Below are 21,679 nucleotides of genomic sequence, written 5' to 3' on the forward strand. Positions count from 1 at the left end.
AAAGAGCCCAGGATTAGCTGAGGCAGGGTGGAATGGAAGGGTGAGTATTTCATGAGATTAGGTGTCATCTCTCTCTGCCTCCCTGTCATCCCTCTAATGACAGCAGGCGGCACAGCAGAGGGAAGAGGGATACGGGCGCTGTGCTGCCTGTCAGATTTATTGAAGTGGCCCAAGGCCAGCTGGCATACCTGCTAAATGGCCCCTCTCTCTGCTCTGCCTGAGATGAATGCATTTCCTCCCCACTGGCAGACAGCACAGGATAGCCCCAAATATATACCTGCTCTTTTTGACGAGCTTTAGCAGATCGACTCACAACTTAACTTTCCTTATTACACTCACTTCAGAGGACAAAGTGTCATCAGGAACTTCAGTTAGCTGCTGCTGGAAAAGTTGGGGAATGTTGACAAGCATTCTACACTTCAGGGATTCAATCACATGTATTTCATCCTTCTGAACTTTTAATTTCATAATTTCATTAAGTCTGTAAATTCTCATCTTTTCTCTCTCTGTTTCTCTGTGTCTCTGTTGGTTGTTTCCATGGTGTTCTTGTTCCTACACCGCCCTCTTCATGGCATCTCAGATATGCAGTGAATGTAGATGCCAAGGAAGGCAAAGAGGTTAAGGAGATTAAAGAAGGTAGCAAGGAAGGCAAAGAGAGCAAAGAAGTAGACAGCAGATCGGTGTCTGTGATGAGTTCCCTTAGCTACAGGAAGCGTTCCAACCTGAAAGACTCCATCGGAGGCCAGGGGGACGAGAGCTCCCTCTTCAGTACGCTAAAGGAACAGTCCGACACCCCGGACCGCTCCTCCCTACGCAAGGCCAAGTCTAAGTCCACAGACCAGGACGACAGGAAGAAGTCACAAGATGATGATGACCGTGGTTCGGTCATCTCCCAGGCCTACTCTGAGGCCACCAGCAGGGCCAGGAAGGGTCTGGAGCGCCGCTGGGCCCCACACAGCCCTGACTTTGACAAGGACTCCATGGTGTCCTCCCTGGCCCCTAGCAGGTCCAGCCGTAGAGCCATGCCAAACATGGATGATGACAATATGTCCACCATTAGCAGCATCACCAGTGTTAGTCGTACCAGCCCTCGTGGCCTGCGACGTAGCACCTCCTGGAAGGATGATGGGCGTATCGATTCATACGGGACCTCGGTCAGCCCCAGCATGAGCAGGCGCACTGGGGGTCGCAGCCCAGGCAGCGTGAGCAAGGCTGACTCCCGTATATCTGTGGCCCGCAGCAGCCGGCTCAGTGAGTTCGGCCTGCGCATGGACGACGATGATGATGCTCTGAGCATGGCCTTCAGTCAGGGAACCTCTGCCTACAGCCCTCACTCCCTAGGCCGCAGCTACTCCACCCCGGCCCAGCCTCGCTCCTCTGACGACAACCCCCCAGACACCTCTGACATTAAGGCTGTCACCCACCGGAACTACCTTGACCCTGACCTGGAGAAGGCCATCAACGAGGTCCTCAGCTTCAAGCCCATCAAGTTCAAACGCAGCAAACTGGACGAGTCTGACGACGAGGAAGAGAATGAGGAAAAGAAAGATGAGGATGACCGGAACAGTGTGAAGGGGGATGACGAGGGTCTGGGCCGTAGTGCATCCAGCGTGCGTCGCTCAGCATCTGGCTCAGCAGTGGACTACAGCACCAGGTCCTCCAGCAGCTTCAGCTCCCACAGCACCAGCAGCTCCAGCTCCCGCAGAGGCAAGGCCAAGAAGAAGAGCTCCTCAGACAGCTCCTCAGACTCAGACGACCGCCACAGCAGGAAAAGCTCCAAGAAGAAGGGAAAGAAGTCCAGGAAGGGCTCCAGGAAGAAAGAGAGCAAGTCTGAATCTTCCTCTTCGGAGTCCTCCTCTTCCTCCAGCTCGGCCTCCACCGTCTCCTACCGCAGCTCCAACAGTGTGAAGAGAGGTCCAGCCCGCCCTGCCTCAGATGAGGAAGATGCCGCTGAACAGAGACCCCCAAGTAAGAAGGATGAGAAGAAAAAGAAGAAGAAGATGGACAGCATGGTGATGAAATATCTCTACAAGCCTGATAGTGACTAAAGCCCCTGGCCAGCAGTAGGTGATGCCTGGGAATGGAGTGAAAGCATGGTGTGACTAACCAAACATGTTGACTTTATAGCATTACTAGTATAGAACAAGAAGGTCCACACACTGTTAAAGCTCCCAATTCACCACTTTATTGACAAGGTTTCCATTTGAAATGGATCTTCGTCAGGTCAAACACACTGAGTGTTCACATCCCAAAACATACACATTTCACCTCACATGACCATTGCGGACATGACACATGGTGGGTGCAAAAAACATTTGTATATCTTTAATAATTAAATAACAATGAGATGGGTACATGTAATGGTTCCAGAACATAATATATATCGTCACAACAGTAGCTCTTTGAGATACATTGGCATCGAACATGTCAAGACTCCTAGGAGGAGCGGAGATACTGATCATCTATTATTGAGAAGAGAATTGTATTGGATTCACTGTTTGTGTACCATGCCTCCTAGAGGTCTGAATCAAGAGTTTGATGTCAGACCATTTCTTGCCTGAATATGTCACTTAACTTTGATTTGTCTTGCCTTCCAGGTTACCCACTTGGTCATTTTGTAAATATTTATTATGTTCTGGAACCATTACATGTACCCATCTCATTGTTATTTAATTATTAAAGATATACAAATGTTTTTTGCACCCACCATGTGTCATGTCTGCAATGGTCATGTGAGGTGAAATGTGTATGTTTTGGGATGTGAACACTCAGTGTGTTTGACCTGACGAAGATCCGTTTCGGATGGAAACCTTGTCAATAGGGTGGTGAATTGGGAGCTTTAACAGTGTGTGGACCTTCTTGTTCTATACTAGTATTCTTTGGTAGCCCATCACCTATGTTTTTTAAGGATGTGCGTATAACCACAACATTTTTCTATAGCATTATTACCATTAACACGTTTATCTGATTCCTTTACTTACTTATTCATTTGTCATGAACACAAGTTTATGCCATAAGTGTTCATCCAGGTTGATGTGAAATACCACTTAATGCCTTTCTTTCTGAATTGTAGTGATGACTCGTGACCGTTGCTAGATGAAACATGCGTTGTGGCGCCAGGTTCCCGTCCCTGAGCACATAAAACAGGACACATAATTGTCTCTGCATGTTAACCCTTCACACTCGTGGGAGTTGGCCTATATAGATAAGGCTAAATTGAGATATTTCTTACAGAAGAAAATATGAAAAGCATATGCATAACAATGGTAACATTTGAAAGGAACAGTTGAAAGGGAAAATGATTAGACCAAAGGCGAGGACACAACAGTTCATCTGACACAAGACTGAATCCAAATATTATACTGTTGATTTTATGTGCATTTTACATTTACTGTACTTTTTGCTGCAGTTGTTGGTAAAGAAATCTGAAGATAGTCTAGATACATTATTAACATGATAAGAATATTCCTGGAAAATGTGAGGTAGACAAAAACAATGACAAGGGTTTGAGAGGACTAACTGATCTCTCCAAAGTGTACACAGGTCCTAAGCAATTTCAATGCACTTTTATTACTCAAAAAGAGTCTTCAACTATAAGGTGTTTTTTGATCTCTCCTAGCTGTGCCGTTGAGGAACTAGAGCAAGCACACTTGTAGTTGTTTTGTTTGGAACACAACCCTGTATCCCGCAATTACACAATTACTGTTGTTTACGCAAACCCAAAATCACAATCTAGGTCAGGTGGGCAGTTTTTGAAAGTCTGTTCTATTGCCAAAATGACTTGGTAAGGTATAAAATATGAGATTACAGAGTTAGGCTTTCACAGTGCAATTCAGGGAAACAGATGATAGTGCGTGTGCTGCTGCAAATTTTCTTCACAATAGACAAATGGGCTCATTGTGTTCAGAACAACCCAGGGGTATGATGCCAGGTCATCTTGTAACTGTACATCAAACATAGTGATCAGAAACGTTGACACTGTATAATGACATGAGTTTTATGATTTGGAAATGTGAAGTGCACATTTGGATTCACCAGTGTTACGCTTGCTTTTATGACATCAAAGCAGTATTTATTATAATCCACAACTTCTGATCTTTCAAAACACATAGTCATCTTAATTTATAGAATTTCCTGCACTCCGACAACAAAACATGTGCCCCCCAAAAAGTTGCCAAATTAGCAGGAGGGATGGGGGCAACGTCTTTTTACGCGAGGTGCTCAAGTTTCAAACGGCTGTCAGTCACAACCCATACAGCGCTGTGATGCGAAGAGCCAGAGCTTTGACGTCATGTACAGTATAGCATGTTGCTGTATGGCCACTGCGTTCCAATTTTGGCGTTTATCTGTGCCTAAATCTTCCATTTTCAACCCGTATTCGGGTACGAGTGCAAAGGGTTAATAGAGATTTCTTCCCTGAACATGGTGCTTGGTGATGGTGAGGAAGCTAACTGCATGTTGGTGCACATATTAATAGAGAACCATCCATTAAGCACGGCCACTTTAAATGTGCTCCCTCCGGGCCTCAACAAGACATAACTGTAGACCTGATTGAACATGAACACTGATTACTGCATTAGCATATATTCACCATGTATTTAATATGCTGGATTGAGGGGAACCATTTACATACGGTAGGTCAGTTACTTCAACAGCATGACAATAACAATAGAAACAAGTGGGCAGAGTCACTTGGTCTGAAGAGGTGGTGTTACTCAGCTTTCCTGCAGTCTGCATGCTACACTACATGGCCAAAAGTAGATGGACACCCCTTCAAATTTGTGGATTTAGCTATTTCAGCAACCCCCGTTGCTGACCGGTGTATAAAATCGAGCACACAGCCATCCAATCTATATAGACAAACATTGGCAGTAGAATGGCCTGTACAGAAGAGCTCAGTGACTTTCAACATGGCACCGTCATAGGATGCCACCTTTCCAACAACTCAGTTCCTGAAATGTCTGCCCCTGCTAGAGCTTCCCCGGTCAACTGTAAGTGCTGTTATTGTGAAGTGAAATTGTCTAGGAGCAACAACTGCTCAGCCGCGAAGTGGTAGGCCACACAAGCTCACAGAACGGGACTGCCGAGTACTGAAGCGTGTAGTGCGTAAAAGTTGTCTGTCCTCGTTTGCAACACTCACTATCGAGTTCCAAACTGCCCCTGGAAGCAACGTCAGCACAATAACTGTTCGTCGGGAGCTTCATGAAATGGGTTTCCATGGCCGAGCAGCCGCACACAAGCCTAAGATCACCATACACAAAGCGTCGGCTGGAGTGGTGTAAAGCTCGCCACTATTGGACTCTGGAGCAGTGTAAACGCGTTCTCTGGAGTGATGAATCACACTTCACCTTCTGACTGTCCAACGGACTAAACTGGGTTTGGTGGATGCCAGGAGAACGCTACCTGCCCGAATGCATAGTGCCAACTGTAAAGTTTGGTGGAGGAGGATTTATGGACTGGGGCTGTTTTTCATGGTTCGGGCTAGGCCCCTTAGTTCAAGTGAAGGGAAATCTTAACGCTACAGCATACAATGACATTCTAGAAGATTCTGTGCTTCCAACTTTGTGCTGACAGTTTGGGCAAGGCCCTTTCCTGTTTCAGCATCACGATGCCCCCATGCGCAAAGCAAGGTCCACACAGAAATGGTTTGTCGAGATCATTGTGGAAGAACTTGACTGGCCAGCACAGAGCTCTGACCTGAACCTCATTGAACACCTAATGCTCTTGTGGCTGAATAGAAGCAAGTCCCTGCAGCAATGTTCCAACATCTAGTGGAAAGCCTTCCCAAAAGAGTAGAGGGGGACCAACTCCATATTAATGGCCATGACTTTGGAATGAGATGTTTGATGAGCAGGTGTCCACATACTTTTGGTCATCTAGTGTATATTCACTGTACCACTGCTTTGTCCTTGTTTCATCAACTTTGAAGCTCGGCGTTAGCCCCCGAAGGGTAATGAAAGTGTAAACCAGAACGCTAAACTTTCCTACCTTCGACCTTTTCTATTTTCAGTCTGTCCTTCCATCTCACCATATGGCTATTATGAAAGCTTCAAGAGAAATGAATATAACACTGGAAAAAAACTGAGTTAGAAAAAACACAGGTCCACATTCTGACTTTGAAAACCTTTTCTGTTTTTTGTGCATGAGACTAGTGGTGTGGATCTAGTAATGTTGAAGTGTTTTGGTTTGTTTGGCTATTGGCAGCCATGCATGATCTTTGCTCCAGCATTGATTGTTACTTTGAAAGGGGTAATATGCTGCATTTCTATTCAAGCAGCTTATACTGCTGACCATGGCCCTGACCCGTGGAGGAAGATGGAGTCAGTAGGCTTGATATGTAACCTGTGACCTCTGCAAATCTCAAGCACCCATAGTTTTCAGGCAGGGTTCAATTCAGCAGCGTTTCTCCTATATAAAAATCTCTCTCTTCTCCTCTCTCCTCCCACAGCCCTCCTCTGTACCGGAGACACCTCAGTGAAGAGGACAAAGAGGAGAGGGGTTCGAGCAGACACTCCCTGAAGGAAAGTGACAGTGATAGCAAGCTGGCAGAGTCCACAGCGTAACAGAGACTAATGTCACATCTCTCACTACCACCACCATCCTAGACGAACACACCAGAGACAGATATAATGCTTTATTTAATCAAAATACACCTCCCCCATACCATCCTCATTTGAACATTGGTGAGCAATGCTAGCTAGAACCAGATGCAAGAACAGGGGAAGGTCAGAGTGCACATACTGTAGAGCTCACCGTGGTTCAATCTAAATGGAATGTGGCATAGCCATTTTCCGTTGCTACTAAGAGCTTTGAAGAATTCTTTACAGGGTGATTTGGAAAAGTGAAATTCCATCATAGAATCTTACAGCATAGTGTCCCCATCAGCTCTGCAGCTTTGAAGCAATATAAGTATAGAGCTTAGCACCAATGGCATATTTTAAGATATATCTGTAGAGCTTATCACCACTGGCTTATTTAAGAGAACTGCTTTTCATAGGCTAATTTATGCTCCCGCTGTCATCTGTTGTTTGAGGACTGGAGAGCTTGTGGTTTATTCAAATGACTGTAGCAGGCTCGGTTTAAGTTTCCCTTACAATGTGACTTCTCACTGCAGGCCCATACGTCTGACAGTCCAGCATATCCTCGTTAGCACTTAGAAATGCCATTGTCTCCTCTACATGTGTTTGGACTGTCTCTGGTCATAAACAATATTTAGCCAATATCAGTAACTAGAAGCAAGACTTATTTATCTTGTTTCGAGACTGTTTTGTTTTTCTATCAATTTTGGAAAGTATGGTTCTTATTGAACGGGAGGGGGAGCTGCTTTGAGGGAAAACTATTGGATCTGCTACATTTGCGTACAGTAGTTCATGCTGGAATGGTTTTGGTCTTGCTCGTTTAAAGCTCAGCCATGCTTTTGTCTCCTCGTGTCATGTCTGTTGGTTTTCAAAGGGAATATATTTACTATCTGTTGTGACGGGGGGAGGCTGGATATAAAACAAAAATGTCAATCTGTTTTTATATGAGACAAATGGCCTAAGTGCTATAAGCCCCCCTCCCTTATGGGGAAAAACATGTATGCCTCAAAAGTTCTAATGTATACTGAATGAAAATATAAACGCAACATGTGAAGTGTTGATCTCATCATTTCATGAGCTGAAATAAAAGATCCCAGAATTTTACCAAATCCACAGAAAGCTTATTTCTCTCAAATCTTGAGATTTCTCCCAAAATTTGTTCACATCCCTGTTAGTGAGCATTTCTCCTCTGCCAAGATAATCTATCCACCTGACAGATGTGGCATATCAAGAGGCTGATTAAACAGCATGATCATTACACAGGTGCACCTTGTGCTGTGCATAATAAAAGGCTCTAAAATGTGCACCACACAAAGTTTTGAGGGAGTGTGCAATTGGCATGCTGACTGCAGGAATATCCACCAGAGCTGTTGCCAGAGAATGTTCATTTCTCTACCATAAGCTGCCTCCAATGTTGTTTTAGAGAATTTGGCAGTATGTCCACATCTGGCTTCTTCACATGCTGGATCGTCTGAGACCAGCCACCTGGACAGCTGAGGAGTATTTCTGTCTGTAATAAAACCCTTTTGTGTAGAAAAAATCATTCTAATTGGCAGTGCCTTGCTCCCCAGTGGGTGGGCCAATCTCTCATAGGCCCACCCGCGGCTGCACCCCTGCCCAGTCATGTGAGGGACAACTTATTTCAATTGACTGATTTCCTTATATGAACTGTAACTCAGTAAAATCGTTGAAATTGTTGCATGTTGCGTTTTATATTTTTGTTCAGTATAAAATCCTCTGAGATCCCTGGAAGAATTGTCTCATGTAGGATACACTGTATCTGTATTTGGCCTTACTGAGTGACCTTATTAATTTTTATTAATAAATATGCAAATGTTGTATCTCTATGTAGAATAGTGTGGGGAAGGGTGTGTCTGTGTGTGTTTGCGTATGTACACAAGTGTATATCCGTGTGTGTGTCCATTTCCGTTGCTTCTGTCTGTTCATGTGTGTGGGACAGACTATTTGCATATATTTTCTAGTTTTTTTTAATGCATTAGGTATGAATATAATATGGAACACTGGACACTTTGTCAATGCTTCTGAGTTGGGATTTGTTAAATAAAAATATGTATGTTAAATGTTTGTTTTTGCATCTGAATAGGCATTGTTGGCTTTCCACAATATTAATATATAACATGTTTGAAATTGATTGTATATTCATCATAGCTTTTCAAACAGGTTTGTTTATTTTCATGATATTGAACAATTGACCACTTGTGATAGGAATGCTTTTTTTGGCATAAATTTTAATGTAAATAAATGCAGGGGTTTGTTTACAGTAACATTGTGTCTTATTGCGTGGTGGAATGGTAATACGGTTATAGTTTGGAGCTGAATTAATCATCATACGGAAATGTTTGGATGGAAATAAGGAGAGTTATTTATTGAAAACAGCAGGAACATTTTACTGATGTGCTTGACTGAAGTTTTTTCCTCATCTCCTCAAGTGCATCACTTGATCATACCATCCATCTTCCCCCTGTAGAGGAGAGGGAAAACAAACACCATTGAAATTAATCATTAAAACCAGACACAACAGCAGCAAATGTATGAACACTGCTCACACTCACTACTATGCAACTAGATAATCTTACATTTTGTTTTCCGGTATAAGCTATAAGGGCTCTATTCAATCAGATCCGCGTTAGCCGACATCTGCATAGCGGTTGTTTTGGTGCTATCGGAGGTGTCAGAGGTTGAACTGTATTAGAGCTGTCAAATCCACAAGCGGCTTTTGGCATTATACCTAAAGTGGACATTTCCATTGGAAATCCCATGCAGCCTTGTTTACAAATTAAAACACTGGAATGTGAGATGTAACATAATCTAGCCTACACCTCGATTACGCTGATAGAAACCCTCATTATTTTGTTGAATGATTTTCAATTTGAGCGTCATTATTTCTATAAAGCCTACACACGTTCTGAACTTCTAATGTTAGTGGGACGGGTGTGGCTGCTCACCAATTTGACAGCTCCAAAGCAGTTACACCTCCGACACCACCAAAACATTAGTGTCGGCTTTCGCCGGTTAACGCTTGAGCTGATTGAATCTAGGCCGAAACGTGGTACAGTTCCATCAACAAAAGCAATCAATAAGAAACAAACTTGAAAATCAGGCATTGTTTTAGAGAAGTGAGGCTTACATAGATGCTAAGTAACTAATGAGTATAGCTCAGTACATTTGTTGACATTCAGACTGACTTCGATGTTCAGACGAATCCCCTGTTTAGTATCTAGAATCCCCCATCAACCCAATCTGGAATCCTCTATTCCTCAAACTGTTCTGTGCTGCCCCCTATGAAGGGGAGATTTCCCCATAATCTGACTAGTGTGAGTCTGAGTGGATGCGTGTCTGTCTTTACTTAAATCCTTTCCACTGAGTGGCAGATGAAATTCTCCTGGTTTCACTTCTTCAGCAGTAACGTTGTTACACAACCCAGTGGAGGGGGGTGGGGGGTCAGCCTAACAAAGGCAGGCAGCGCTTTTAGCTGAGCTCTTTAGTTGTTTACCAAATCATATTTTGTTTGTCACATGCGCCAAATACAACAGGTGCACCTTACAGTGAAATGCTTACAAGCCCTTAACCAACAATGCTTTAAGAAGTTAAGAAAAAAAGTGTTAAGTCAATTTTTAAAAATAAAAGTAAATAATTAAACAGCAGCAGTAAAATAACAATAGCGAGGCAATATACAGGGGGTACCGGTACAGAGTCAATGTGCAATATGTACATGTAGGTAGAGTTAAAGTGACTATGCATAGATAATAAACAGAGAGTAGCAGCAGCATAAAAGAAGGTTCTGGGTAGCCCTTTGATTAGCTGTTCAGGTCTCTGACCTCCATATAGGCTGTCTCATTGTTGTTGGTGATCAGGCCTACCACTGTTGTGTCATCTGCAAACTTGATGATGGTGTTGGAGTCGTGCCTGGCCATGCAGTCATGAGTGAACAGGGTGTACAGGAGGGACTGAGCACACACTCCTGAGGGGCCTCCGTGTTGAGGATCAGCGTGGCGGATGTGTTGTTGAAGTGTCAGTGATGACACTTGCCATATGGTCAGCGCAATCTCGGAGTACACGTCCTGGTAATCCGTCTGGCCCTGCGGCCTTGTGAATGTTGACCTGTTTAAAGGTCTTACATCGGCTACGGAGAGCGGGATCACACAGTCGTCCGGAGCTACTGATGCTCTCATGCATGCTTCAGTGTTACTTGCCTTGAAGCGAGCATAGAAGTAATTTAGCTCGTCTGGTAGGCTCATGTCACTGGGCAGCTCGCAACTGTGCTTCCCTTTGCAGTTTGTAATAAGTTGCAAGACCTGCCACATCCAACGAGCGTCGATGCCGGTGTAGTACGATTCAATCTTAGTCCTGTATTGATCCTTTGCCTGTTTGATGGATCGTCGGAAGGCAAAGTGTGATTTCTTATAAGCTTCCGGGTTAGAGTCCCCCTCCTTGAAAGCAGAATCTCTACCCTTTAGCTCAGTGAGATAGTTGCCTGTAATCCATGGCTTCTGGTTGGGGTATGTACGTATGATCACTGTGGGGACGACGGCATCGAGGCACTTATTGATGAAGCCAGTGATGTGGTGTACACCTCAATGCCTTTGGAAGAATCCCGGAACATATTCCAGTCTGTGCTAGCAAAACAGTCCTGTAACTTAGCATCTGCTTCATCTGACCACTTTCTTATTGACCGAGTCACTGGTGCTTCCTGCTTTAGTTTTTGCTTGTAAGCAGGAATCAGGAGGATATAATTATGGTCAGATTTGCCAAATGCAAGGCGAGGGAGGGCTTTGTCTGCGTCTCTGTGTGTGGAGTAAAGGTGGTCTAGAGTTTTTTTTCTTCTGGTTGCACATTTAACATGTTGGTTAAAATGAAGTAAAATGGATTTAAATTTCCCTGCATTAATGTCCCCAGCCACTAGGAGAGCTGCTTCTGGATGAGCGTTTTCCTGTTTGCTTATGGCCATATATAGCTCATTGACTGCGGTCTTAGTGCCAGTATCGGTTTGTGGTGGTAAATAGACAGCTACGAAAAATACAGATGAAAACTCTCTTTGTAAATAGTGTGGTCAACAGCTTATCTTGAGATAATCTACCTCAGGCGAGCAAAACCTCGAGACTTCCTTAGATTTCGTGCACCAGCTGTTGTTTACAAAATGCATAGAATGCCACTCCTTGTCTTACCAGAGACCGCTGTTCTATCCTGCCGAAAAAGCTTAAAACATGCCAGCTGTATGTTATTCATGTCGTCGTTCAGCCACGACTGGGTGAAACATAAGATACTACACTTTTTAATGTCCCGTTGGTAAGAGATACCTGATTGTAGGTCATCTATTTTATTATCGATTGATCGTACGTTGGCTAATAGGAACGACGGTAAAGGTAGATTACCCCCTTTGCGACGGATCCTTACAAGGCACCCGGACCTTCGTCCTCCATACCTCCATCTCTTTCTCCTGCGAATGATGGGGATGAGGGCCTTGTCGATCGTCTGAAATAAGTCCTTCCCATCCAACTCGTTCAAGAAAAATTATTCCTCCAGTATGGTTTGAGTGATCGCTGTCCTGATATCTAGAAGCTCTTTTCGGTCATAAGAAACAGTGGCAGAAACATTATGTACAAAATAAGTTACAAATAACGCGAAAAAACATACACAATAGCACAATTGGTTACGGGATCGTAAAACGGTAGCCATCTCCATCGGCGACATTCTCAACATTCTCAAGGCTACCTGAGAAGGGGGCAGTATCTAGTAGCGGCCCAACGCGCCTACCCACTAGGCTACCTGAGAAGAGGGCAGTATGTGTCCCCCCAGAGATCCTTAGTTCTACAACAACTGTTATTCGAGTTTCACTCGCTGTCGTGGCCCCCCGTAGCTCTCTATTGCAATGAGTCGATATGCTGCCACACCATGTTACTAGGGCCACACTTGAAGTATTCAGTGACCTTGCATTTGACAATGCTGTTGACTCTGCTGTCTAGACTATGCTGTCCAAGTTCACCGAGGAGATTGGGTTCATTCATTCTAAAGTGTGATGCCACTGAATGATAGGGGATTAGTTTCTCCCCTAGCAGGTGTTGACGTGTTGCATTCCATTTGATCAGGGGACATTTCCACATTTTGTCCTTGGATGGAGCACCCTCTCTCAGGCAATACGGCCTGTCAGGGTACAGGCAGGCGGAGGAGGGGATGTGTCTGAGCTCAGGCCTCATCCTCTGTGATTAGTGCGCACAGTTTTCCACAGGCAGCCTTCTGTCAATAACAGGATGATTGGAGGCGCTGGGATACCGCCTGCAGGGACCAGGTGAGGAAGCTGCATTCATTTGCAACTCTGAGAAGAAAAGAGTCAGCGGAGGGTGCTGCTTTGGGCGCTTTTCTTTGTTTGCACATATCATTTCCACTCTAATGAACACTGCACAATAGTGGGCCTTTGTCAGAGGGCTCAGAGGTAAGCTCAAACAATATTTACATTTTGCATAGGTCTTTAAAGGGCCTGAGGAACAATACAACCGTTTTCCCTCTGTGTGTGGAACTTAGCATGAAAGGGATTCAACGATCGTGGAGGAGAAATATTTGATTTCATGTTTTCTTACCACACAGCTATATTCAAGCTGACCGTGAGCCAGAAACAGAATTACTGAAACATTTTGGAGTGGAAAAAAGCAAAAGCTTTTCTGTCTCCAACCAAATTCAGCACTGGAGTTCTCTCTCCATCTTCAACTACTAGCATGCAGGTGGACAAAACACTCCTGCCATGCTCTGTGTCCCTGCCAAAGTGGAAGTGCTGTGCCTCTGTGATGAGGTCCCAGGATGTTTCCCAGAGCAGCATGCTCTGTCTTAGGGATTGGAGAGAGTGAGAGAGAACCCTCCCTCATGGGCCTCTGACAGTGAGAAGCTGTAGAAAAATCGTTTGACACTTTCACAGCTTCCCAAAAGCACCAAGCTCATTACAATTCTAAATATTGCCACTGGTTTTTATGCTCGCCTGCCCTGTTGGTCTCCCTATTCGCAACATTCATAAGGATGAATACTTTGCTTTTTAAACTTTGATTTGGTGTTAGATCCATATTTACAATGCATTCGTAAAATATTCAGACCCCTTCACTTTGTCCACATTGTTACGTTACAGCCATATTCTAAAATTGATAAAAGTTCCCCCCCCCTCAATCTACACGCAATACCCCATAATGACAAAGCAAAAACAGGTTTTTAGAAATTTCTGCAAATGTATTAAAAATAGAAAACTGAAAAATCACATTTACATACACTGTAAGTATTCAGACCCTTTACTCAGTACTTTGTTGAAGCAGCTTTGGGAGCAATTGCAGCCTCAAATGTTCTTGGGTATAACACTACAAGCATGGCACATCTGTATTTGGGGAGTTTCTCCCATTCTTCTCTGCAGATCCTCTCAAGCTCTGTCAGGTTGGATGGGGAGCGTCACAGCACAGCTATTTTCAGGTCTCTCCAGAGATGTTCGATCAGGTTCAAGTCCGGGCTCTGGCTGGACCACTCAAGGTAATTCAGAGACTTGTCCTGAAGCCACTCCTGCGTTGTCTTGGCTCTGTGCTTAGTGTTGTTGTCCTGTTGGAAGGTGAACCTTCATCCTAGTCTGAGGTCCTGAGTGCTCTGGAGTAGGTTTTCATTAAGGATCTCTGTACTTTTCTCCGTTCATGTTTGCCTCGATCCTGACTGGTCTCCCAGTCGCTGCCACTGAAAAACATCCCCACAGCATGATGCTGCCACCACCATGCTTCACCGTAGGGATGGTGCCAGGTTTCCTCCAGACGTGACGCTTGGCATTCAGGCCAAAGAGTTCAATCTTGGTTTCATCAGACTAGAGAATCTTATTCCTCATTGTCTCAGAGTCCTTTAGGTGCCTTTAGGTAAACTCCAATCGGGCTGTCATTGTCCTTTTACTGAAGAGTGGCTTCCGTCTGGCCCCTCTACTATAAATGCCTGATTGGTGGAGTGCTGCAGAGATGGTTGTCCTTCGGGAAGGTTCTCCCATCTACACAGAGGAACTCTGGAGCTCTCTCAGAGTGACCATTCGGTTCTTGGTCACCTCCCTGACCAAAGACCTGGGTCCTTTGGCTGGGTGCCAGCTCTAGGAAGAGTCTTGGTGGTTCCAAACTTCTTCCATTTAAGAATGATGGTGACCACTGTGTTCTTGGGGACCTTAAATGCTGCAGAAATGTTTTGGTACCCTTCCCGAGATCTGTACCTCGACACAATCCTTTCTCGGAGCTCTACGGACAATTCCTTCGACCTCATGGCTTGGTTTTTGCTCTGACATGCACTGTCAACTGTGGGTCCTTATATAGACAGGTGTGTGTCTTTCCAAATCATGTCCAATCAATTGAATTCACCACAGGTGGTAGAAACATCTCAACATTTTAGAATAAGGCTGTAACGTAACAAAATGCTTTCCGAATGCGCTGTATCTGACTAAGTACATTCAAGAGCATTGGTGCATCATAGACTTTCCTTTTAAAAGCTATGATGCACAAACTTTCAGATGCAGTAACACATTCAGTGATACAGTATTTTCATTGCATTTTCATTTAACTGATGCTGAAGGGAAATATTGTTTGTCTTTAGACTTTTTAATTTAGCTCATGTATTTTGTCCCCCACTGGCCAGGTCTGTGATCTTGAACTCCATCTAAAAAAAAAATGAATCAGAAGCTAAAGAAGTGAATGTCAATACAGTATAATTTTGGCACCAATGTGAGCCCCCATCCCCTTCAAAATTATATACACACTGTTCTTTCTCTCTCAATACTTCCCCTCCATTAGCGTAAGCGCACCCGCCCTCTCTACCTTAAAATAAGGTGTTGTCATAGTTACCTGTTGACACAGTGCATTTACTATGCCTGTGTTTTAATTTCAAACTTCACTGCTGTATAAATCAAAAGTAATCTAGGCCACCACGAAATACGGCGTTGAAAAGCTGGAAAGAAACCATTAAATGTTGCATTTCTGTTTCCCTAAAAGCAGCCATGAATCTCACTTTGTCAAATTCTGTTTGAATGGAGGACAGGAGTGCAGCTAGATAAACAATGGTGGAATTAGAAAAATGAGCAAAACAATTATCTGAATAATTTATGCTAGGAGCATTAGAAGTCCCATCTGATGAGTTTCTAAATGCTTTTCATTTCATGCTGAACGCAGAACCATAGACCACCGTTTGAAATGTGTTGCAGGTGCTATTCTGAATGTGGTGCCTGTTTCAATTGACACACAAAAATGACCCTATATACTCAACCTAAATGTCAACATGCTATTTTAATATAAGGCTAGCTCATTGCAGAGATCCAACTGTTCCAAAATAAAAAATCTAACTGTAAAAATGTAACACAGCAGAAAATATGAGGTGTAAAAATGGCCCAAGTGATGAAGTCACCCCTGACAAATTAATTTGTCTGGAGAATGTCTCATGTAAATGGTGTAATGTAATTCTAGCCTTCTTCTCTCCTCTGACGTGCTGTATTCCCCTGGTTACTCAGCATGAAGCACCACTCTGCCTCTGGCCCAGCCCCAGCTCATGCAGCCTCTGCTGCTGCTTAGGGAGAGGCATGGATTTAGCCCTGTGCTGCTGATGTAATGGCCTTTTAATGTGGCCATTGTCTAGCTCAATCAATACAAATTCATTTCCAGCTCTGTGAATAAATATCTTGGTGATCACTGTATAATTTCCCCATTGAAGCTGATGAACTGTGGTCATTGTGTGACTTGCTGATTAGTGATGAAAATGTTTACAGAGAGAACAGGTACTGTGGAACATTACTGGGTTAGCTGTTAGCTTCCACGGCAGAAAGACTAATGTCTCCACAGCTGATGGCGTTTTAACAATGTGTTTGCTTTATGAGGGGGATTGTCATTACAGGGAGAAACACTGGGGTGAAAATCAAAGTGAGTACCAAGGCAGGGATTGAAAACCTATAGATAAACAACACAGGTTTCAGTCTTCATCATCTACATTTATTATTATCTTGATTTATAATGCAGCTCTGATAGTCAATGAGTAGCTGCCTTGTTTGTAAATCATACAGAAGTTTATGGTATGTGCATCATTCACAAAGAGGTGGTATTGGCATCATACGCACTTGGATACTTCACATTCATAACAATGTTCACATTGGACCTTGTCAATCAGTCTGTACTGAGATGAACCATAGTGGATCAATACTTGCTTCTGATTCCAGTTGCTTACTTTGTGACTAGGTCTATAAAGAGGATTTGGGGTTGGACTGGAACCGCTGGATTTTGAATGGGGAGAGGTCATAGGAGGGCATCTGTCCAAGGCTCAGCTCACACAGCACCTTCCCAACGACTGGACCAAACTTGAAACCATGACCTGGGAAAAGAAAGTGCTCAGTGACCTTAAGTCAGTCTAAAATATGTGCATATAATACAATGTCTAAAGGTTAATCTGGGTAAAACGTAGAGTATGTAATTTACGAACAAAAGGGTCTACAGAATGAGAGCAAAATGTGGTAGACCTTGAATTGTTCAATTACTATAATCAGGTAATAGTATTTTTTTGCACTTCATCAATTTCTCACTTTTTTCCATCTCCCACTTTTCTCTAAGAATAGCTGTTCAAGCAGATGAGAGGAAGGAGGCTTTTCGAAGGTGAGGGATGAGCGGATCACTCAAAGGGTGATTGTGCTGCCTGCCCAAAATACATTAATCTTATTGAGGTGAGAGGAGGTCAATGGTAGACCTGGGGGAGCAGGTCCTGGCCGTGACAGGCATACAGTGTCACAAAGAGATGGGGAGGGAGGGATGGAGGGGAAGGAGAGAGAATGAGAGAGGAGACACAATAGGGCCAGCAGAATCTCTTTTGTCTGATTCTGTCTGCTTGATTACTATTCTGCCCTGCTATTAGTAATGGTAGACAAAAGGTAGCACAACCCAATAATTATGAGTCGAGGTACAGAAAATTCCTTCCTGAAATTTGGCGCTACTATATCTTTATGATTTACCATTGCATTCCAGTATAATATATTTCATATTTTCAAATGACAGAGTGGTAGAAAGTCTCAAATCAGATTAATTAGACCTGAACCTAGCATGTAAGCCATTTAGATGAGCGCAATATAAGTGGTTTAAGTGCAATATGAGAGTATTACACTGTGAACACGGTAAACAATATGTGGGTGGTATAAGAGCATCAAACAAATTAATAGTGATACATGGTGACCCCGTCCATTGCTCGTAATGCCTTATTAAAGCAATAGAACGCTTGTAATAAACCCTAAACCCCAGGAATATGAGGAGGCTGAAAGAACAATAGAGCACGCTAAGCGTAGCAGACTGCCGGTTGTTTTTCCAGTTGTGTCGTTACATGCAAGACAATGCACCGCAAGATGAATAGCTTTGGCACCATGCCAGGGCTGTGGCAGAGCTTGGTGGAGTTCCTAACCCCCCAAGCTGTACGGGTCGTAGATATAAACTGTTTAAGAGCAGAAAGGAATTACAAGTTTAATCGCAGAATTCTTTAGCAGAAGCCGCTGAACAGACAGAAATCATTCTGGGAAGTCTCTCCTGGTCTGAGTGAATGGTCTTCCAGTCTGGATTAGTACACTCTGCCAATATCAAAAGGGACGCAGCCAGGCAACAAACCTGGCTTTCAACTGAGGGGCCGGCAAAAACTTACACAAGTTGCCATTTGGCTGTAGGTTTTAGGGATATGGTTCCTCGATGCTGGAATGTGCAGATAGATATTGTAGAGAGATTTGAGAACACAGTACCGTGAGAGGTGAATACACAGGGACTCCTGTAAAATACCTGAGAATCCTGCTCCAATGATGATGTTGTTGTGGTGAGGGTGATGATCTAGAACAAAGTGATGGTCTGGTGTGACCTGCAGGCAACAAGAGAGCATGCATACTCCTTGTAAAATGTACACCTGTGTACAGTAAACTTATCCACATTTTATCTACAAGTGTAAATCAAGAATATTAAGAGTCATTGTTGAAGCACACGGAGGGTTGTTTTGAGTACTGAAAATGTGTCTCCGTGTTCTCTCTTCAATAATGTTGTTTAGAGTCTCTCTGAGAGTTTGCCACATGCTTTCATTCTAATTACATGAATCCAAACTGGATTGCTGAACTTAACCTTGTGTTCCATCCGCACACTCAATTGAGTCACTCAACAGAACATTGTAATCATAATGTCATGAGTGCTGTTAGAATTAACACATTCTACAGTTATTGTTGATAGCCTCTATCGACGCTCTGAAAATAGCCAATACTAATGATATTGATGGTTTAATCAGACAGCTAAGTCTCTAGTTAGATTTGTGAGGATTAATCCATCTAGTGAAATGTTCAGCTCTGGGTTAGTGTAGTACAGAGACGGCAGCAGTGGCGACCCGTCATTCAGAGCCCCACCTGTTTAGCAAAACATTTATAATTCAAGCCCCTTGGGTGCTGCCATTAAGTTGGCCACCGATAAAATGACATCAAATCAAGTTATATCTACTGTAGCTTTGATTGAACTGATCATGTCAACATCATACTTTCCAATCTTAGCTAGCAAGCTAGACAAGCAGTCATCATCATGAATCACGTTGACAATCTACTGGCAAATCCTTTTCAATCCTTGTCATATGAAGAGAAATAATAGATAAAACGTATCAATGCTCATCAGCCATTGGACATAAACATTACACAACCAGTTGGAAATCGCAAATGCAACAATGAGTGGTTTGGAAGGAATGAGTGGCTAACTGCAAGCATTGCAAAACAATCACTAGCCTGCTATTCAGTGGAGTGGGTGTGTGGTCAAATTCTGGGTTTAAGGGTCTCTTTTCCTAGCTTAAAAGGATAAACATTCAACACAATTGGCCAGAAAAGGTTGAATACATTGGCCATGCTGTCAATCCAGCATGACTTCTGCCGTGTTCAAAACAGCTGGAAACTTGGAACTGGGAAATCTCCGACTTCAGTGACTTCAAGACAACTGGGAACTCTGAAAAAAATGAGCTCCGACCGGGAAAATACATTTGAATGGCCATTTAACTCGGAATTCCAAGTCGGAACTCGGGCCTCTTTCTAGAGCTCCGATGTAAAGATCACTGACGTCATGATTCAACCTTTTTCCCGAGTTCCCAGTTGTCTTGAAAGCACCATAAATCCAGAGAATGCTAGACTTTGATGACAAAGTTTGATGACAAAATTTGCCCACAAGGACCACCACGCAACCTTCCTGTTCATGTGAGCACACCACAACAATGGGGAGTCCAAAAACATCTTGTATGCTGCTGCATAAATTATGTAATATGCCAGGGATTTATGTATAATGTAGCTAAGAAAGCAATACTAAGTGTATGTTGTGTAGTAAGCTGGTAGTAGCCCATGTGCCTCACCCTAATAATTTGGTCCCTTTCCCCCTCAGAACTTAGCCTACTGTTCTGATTTAGTGGTGCACATGTACAGTAGCCTATAGTCTGTTTTAGAGAAATGTAATCATCGAATATTGTAAGAGCTTTCAGTGTCTGCTTATAAATGCCCTATTTTTTTATCCTACGGTTCTGACTTGGTGTACAGGGAGAATACTGTAAGAACAGCCCATGTTCTGAATTCCGTCACTGTACATTTCAAAAGTGCTGAAGAAATAGTTATATTGACTACGTCCATTTGAGCTTGCTCATTAATGTCTTAATTGAAATTACGGATTGTCTCTTATCCGCTCGTCGTCCCCTTATGCCATAGTTTGTAAATCTCAATTGTCAGTAGAATCCACATTTGTTTAAGGAAGTCAGCCATATCAGATATGTTTTTTGAAGGGAATTAAGTGAGGCTGAATGAACTGTTTATCTGCCAGACAAGGCTCCACTGATAGCCAGGTGTAGTAGTGGTAAGGATTCACTCCATGGTGCTGAAAAGAAATCTCTGCTGTTGGGACAGCTTTATGTAGACCGTAACAGTTTGTGGGCACCGTTTGTCACTGTTATAGTGCAATTATTGTATTTTTTTTGTGTTGTGTTGTGTAGTGGCTTTGCTGGCATGGATCACATTTTTTGGGGGGGGAGTTTGCCCCACCAAGATTTACATGCTAAAATCACCACTGGACGGCAGTAGTCTGACTGACCGTGTACAGGCAGCTCTCCACCACAGCTGGCTCTGGCTCCAGGCCCGAGAGGTAGCGGGACACAAACTGGGACAGGAGATTGACGTCCGTCCTGTCTGTCTGTCGGTCCCTCTCGTCGGGCTCCGTCTCACTGCCCATGTGGTAGCAGATCTGATGAACACAAGGACAATACCACTACTGAAGCATAGAGACATTCTGAATCTCTCACCATGGAGGTGTATGACTTAATTACATGCGTTAGTTGGTTTGATATTCTAAAGTCTTATTAAGGGTAGAAAGTGGGATTTGTCTGATAGCTAAATGCAATGCAATGTATCCTTAGGGATATACACTCAAACCCTACAAACAGCGTCCTCTGTGTATTCATTCCTCACAATAGGGATCTGATTACAGTGTGAAGGAATGCTGCTTTCAGCCTATCCCCTCTACAGGACAGCAGTCATTTTGTCCAAGGAAATGGCACTCTAATAGTTGCTGCATTATTCAGTGTTAGTAGGTGATACTTTCCGTATCCAGGCAGTGTTCCTCACCTTCATCAGGCCTGGGTACTCATTGGAGGGGAGGCCATAGAAGTGTTACTGCGATCCCTCCACTCCCAACTGGACAAAGCAAGGGAAGCGGCTGCTGATGTCATATGTGCCCGGAACCTTCTCCTTCCAGTAGCACACATTGATCTTCACCACCTGGCAACGGCAGCACAGCACATAAGGGCAGACACATTTAACAGACTTTCCTCAAAGGGAACGCACACTCCCTCCCTGTACAGCTTCCTCTGGAGTTACCTGTGCTGTAGTTAGCTGGTGTTTCTATGTTTTGAGGGTGAAATTCGAAACAACATCAGATCTTCTACGTTATATCCACTATCAGAAACTATAGGTTGGGCAGCACCTCCTACTGGAGAATTGATCTATCTACAGTTATCCATTTGGTCTCCCATGCAGGGTTTTAACCAAGCCCAGCTTTGATATTTGTCCCTGACTGCTACCAATGTGCTAT

General features: G+C 43.6%; 1 protein-coding gene and 1 pseudogene across 1 annotated transcript in view; one reads left to right on the forward strand and one right to left on the reverse strand.

Moving 5' to 3' along the window:
• LOC120057198 (unconventional myosin-XVIIIa-like) overlaps positions 1-7,705 on the forward strand; it is a 110,307-nt gene extending 102,602 nt beyond the window's left edge. Inside the window, exon 41 of the mRNA XM_039005682.1 lies at positions 6,449-7,705. Coding sequence (XP_038861610.1) covers positions 6,449-6,563 — 115 coding nt within the window. The 3' untranslated portion in view covers positions 6,564-7,705. The remainder of the gene's footprint in view (positions 1-6,448) is intronic.
• Positions 7,706-8,634: 929 nt separating this feature from the next.
• LOC120057521 overlaps positions 8,635-21,679 on the reverse strand; it is a 31,104-nt pseudogene continuing 18,059 nt past the window's right edge.

Source organism: Salvelinus namaycush, chromosome 12, assembly GCF_016432855.1.
Source record: "Salvelinus namaycush isolate Seneca chromosome 12, SaNama_1.0, whole genome shotgun sequence".
In the NCBI taxonomy this organism is placed as follows: Eukaryota; Metazoa; Chordata; class Actinopteri; order Salmoniformes; family Salmonidae; genus Salvelinus; species Salvelinus namaycush.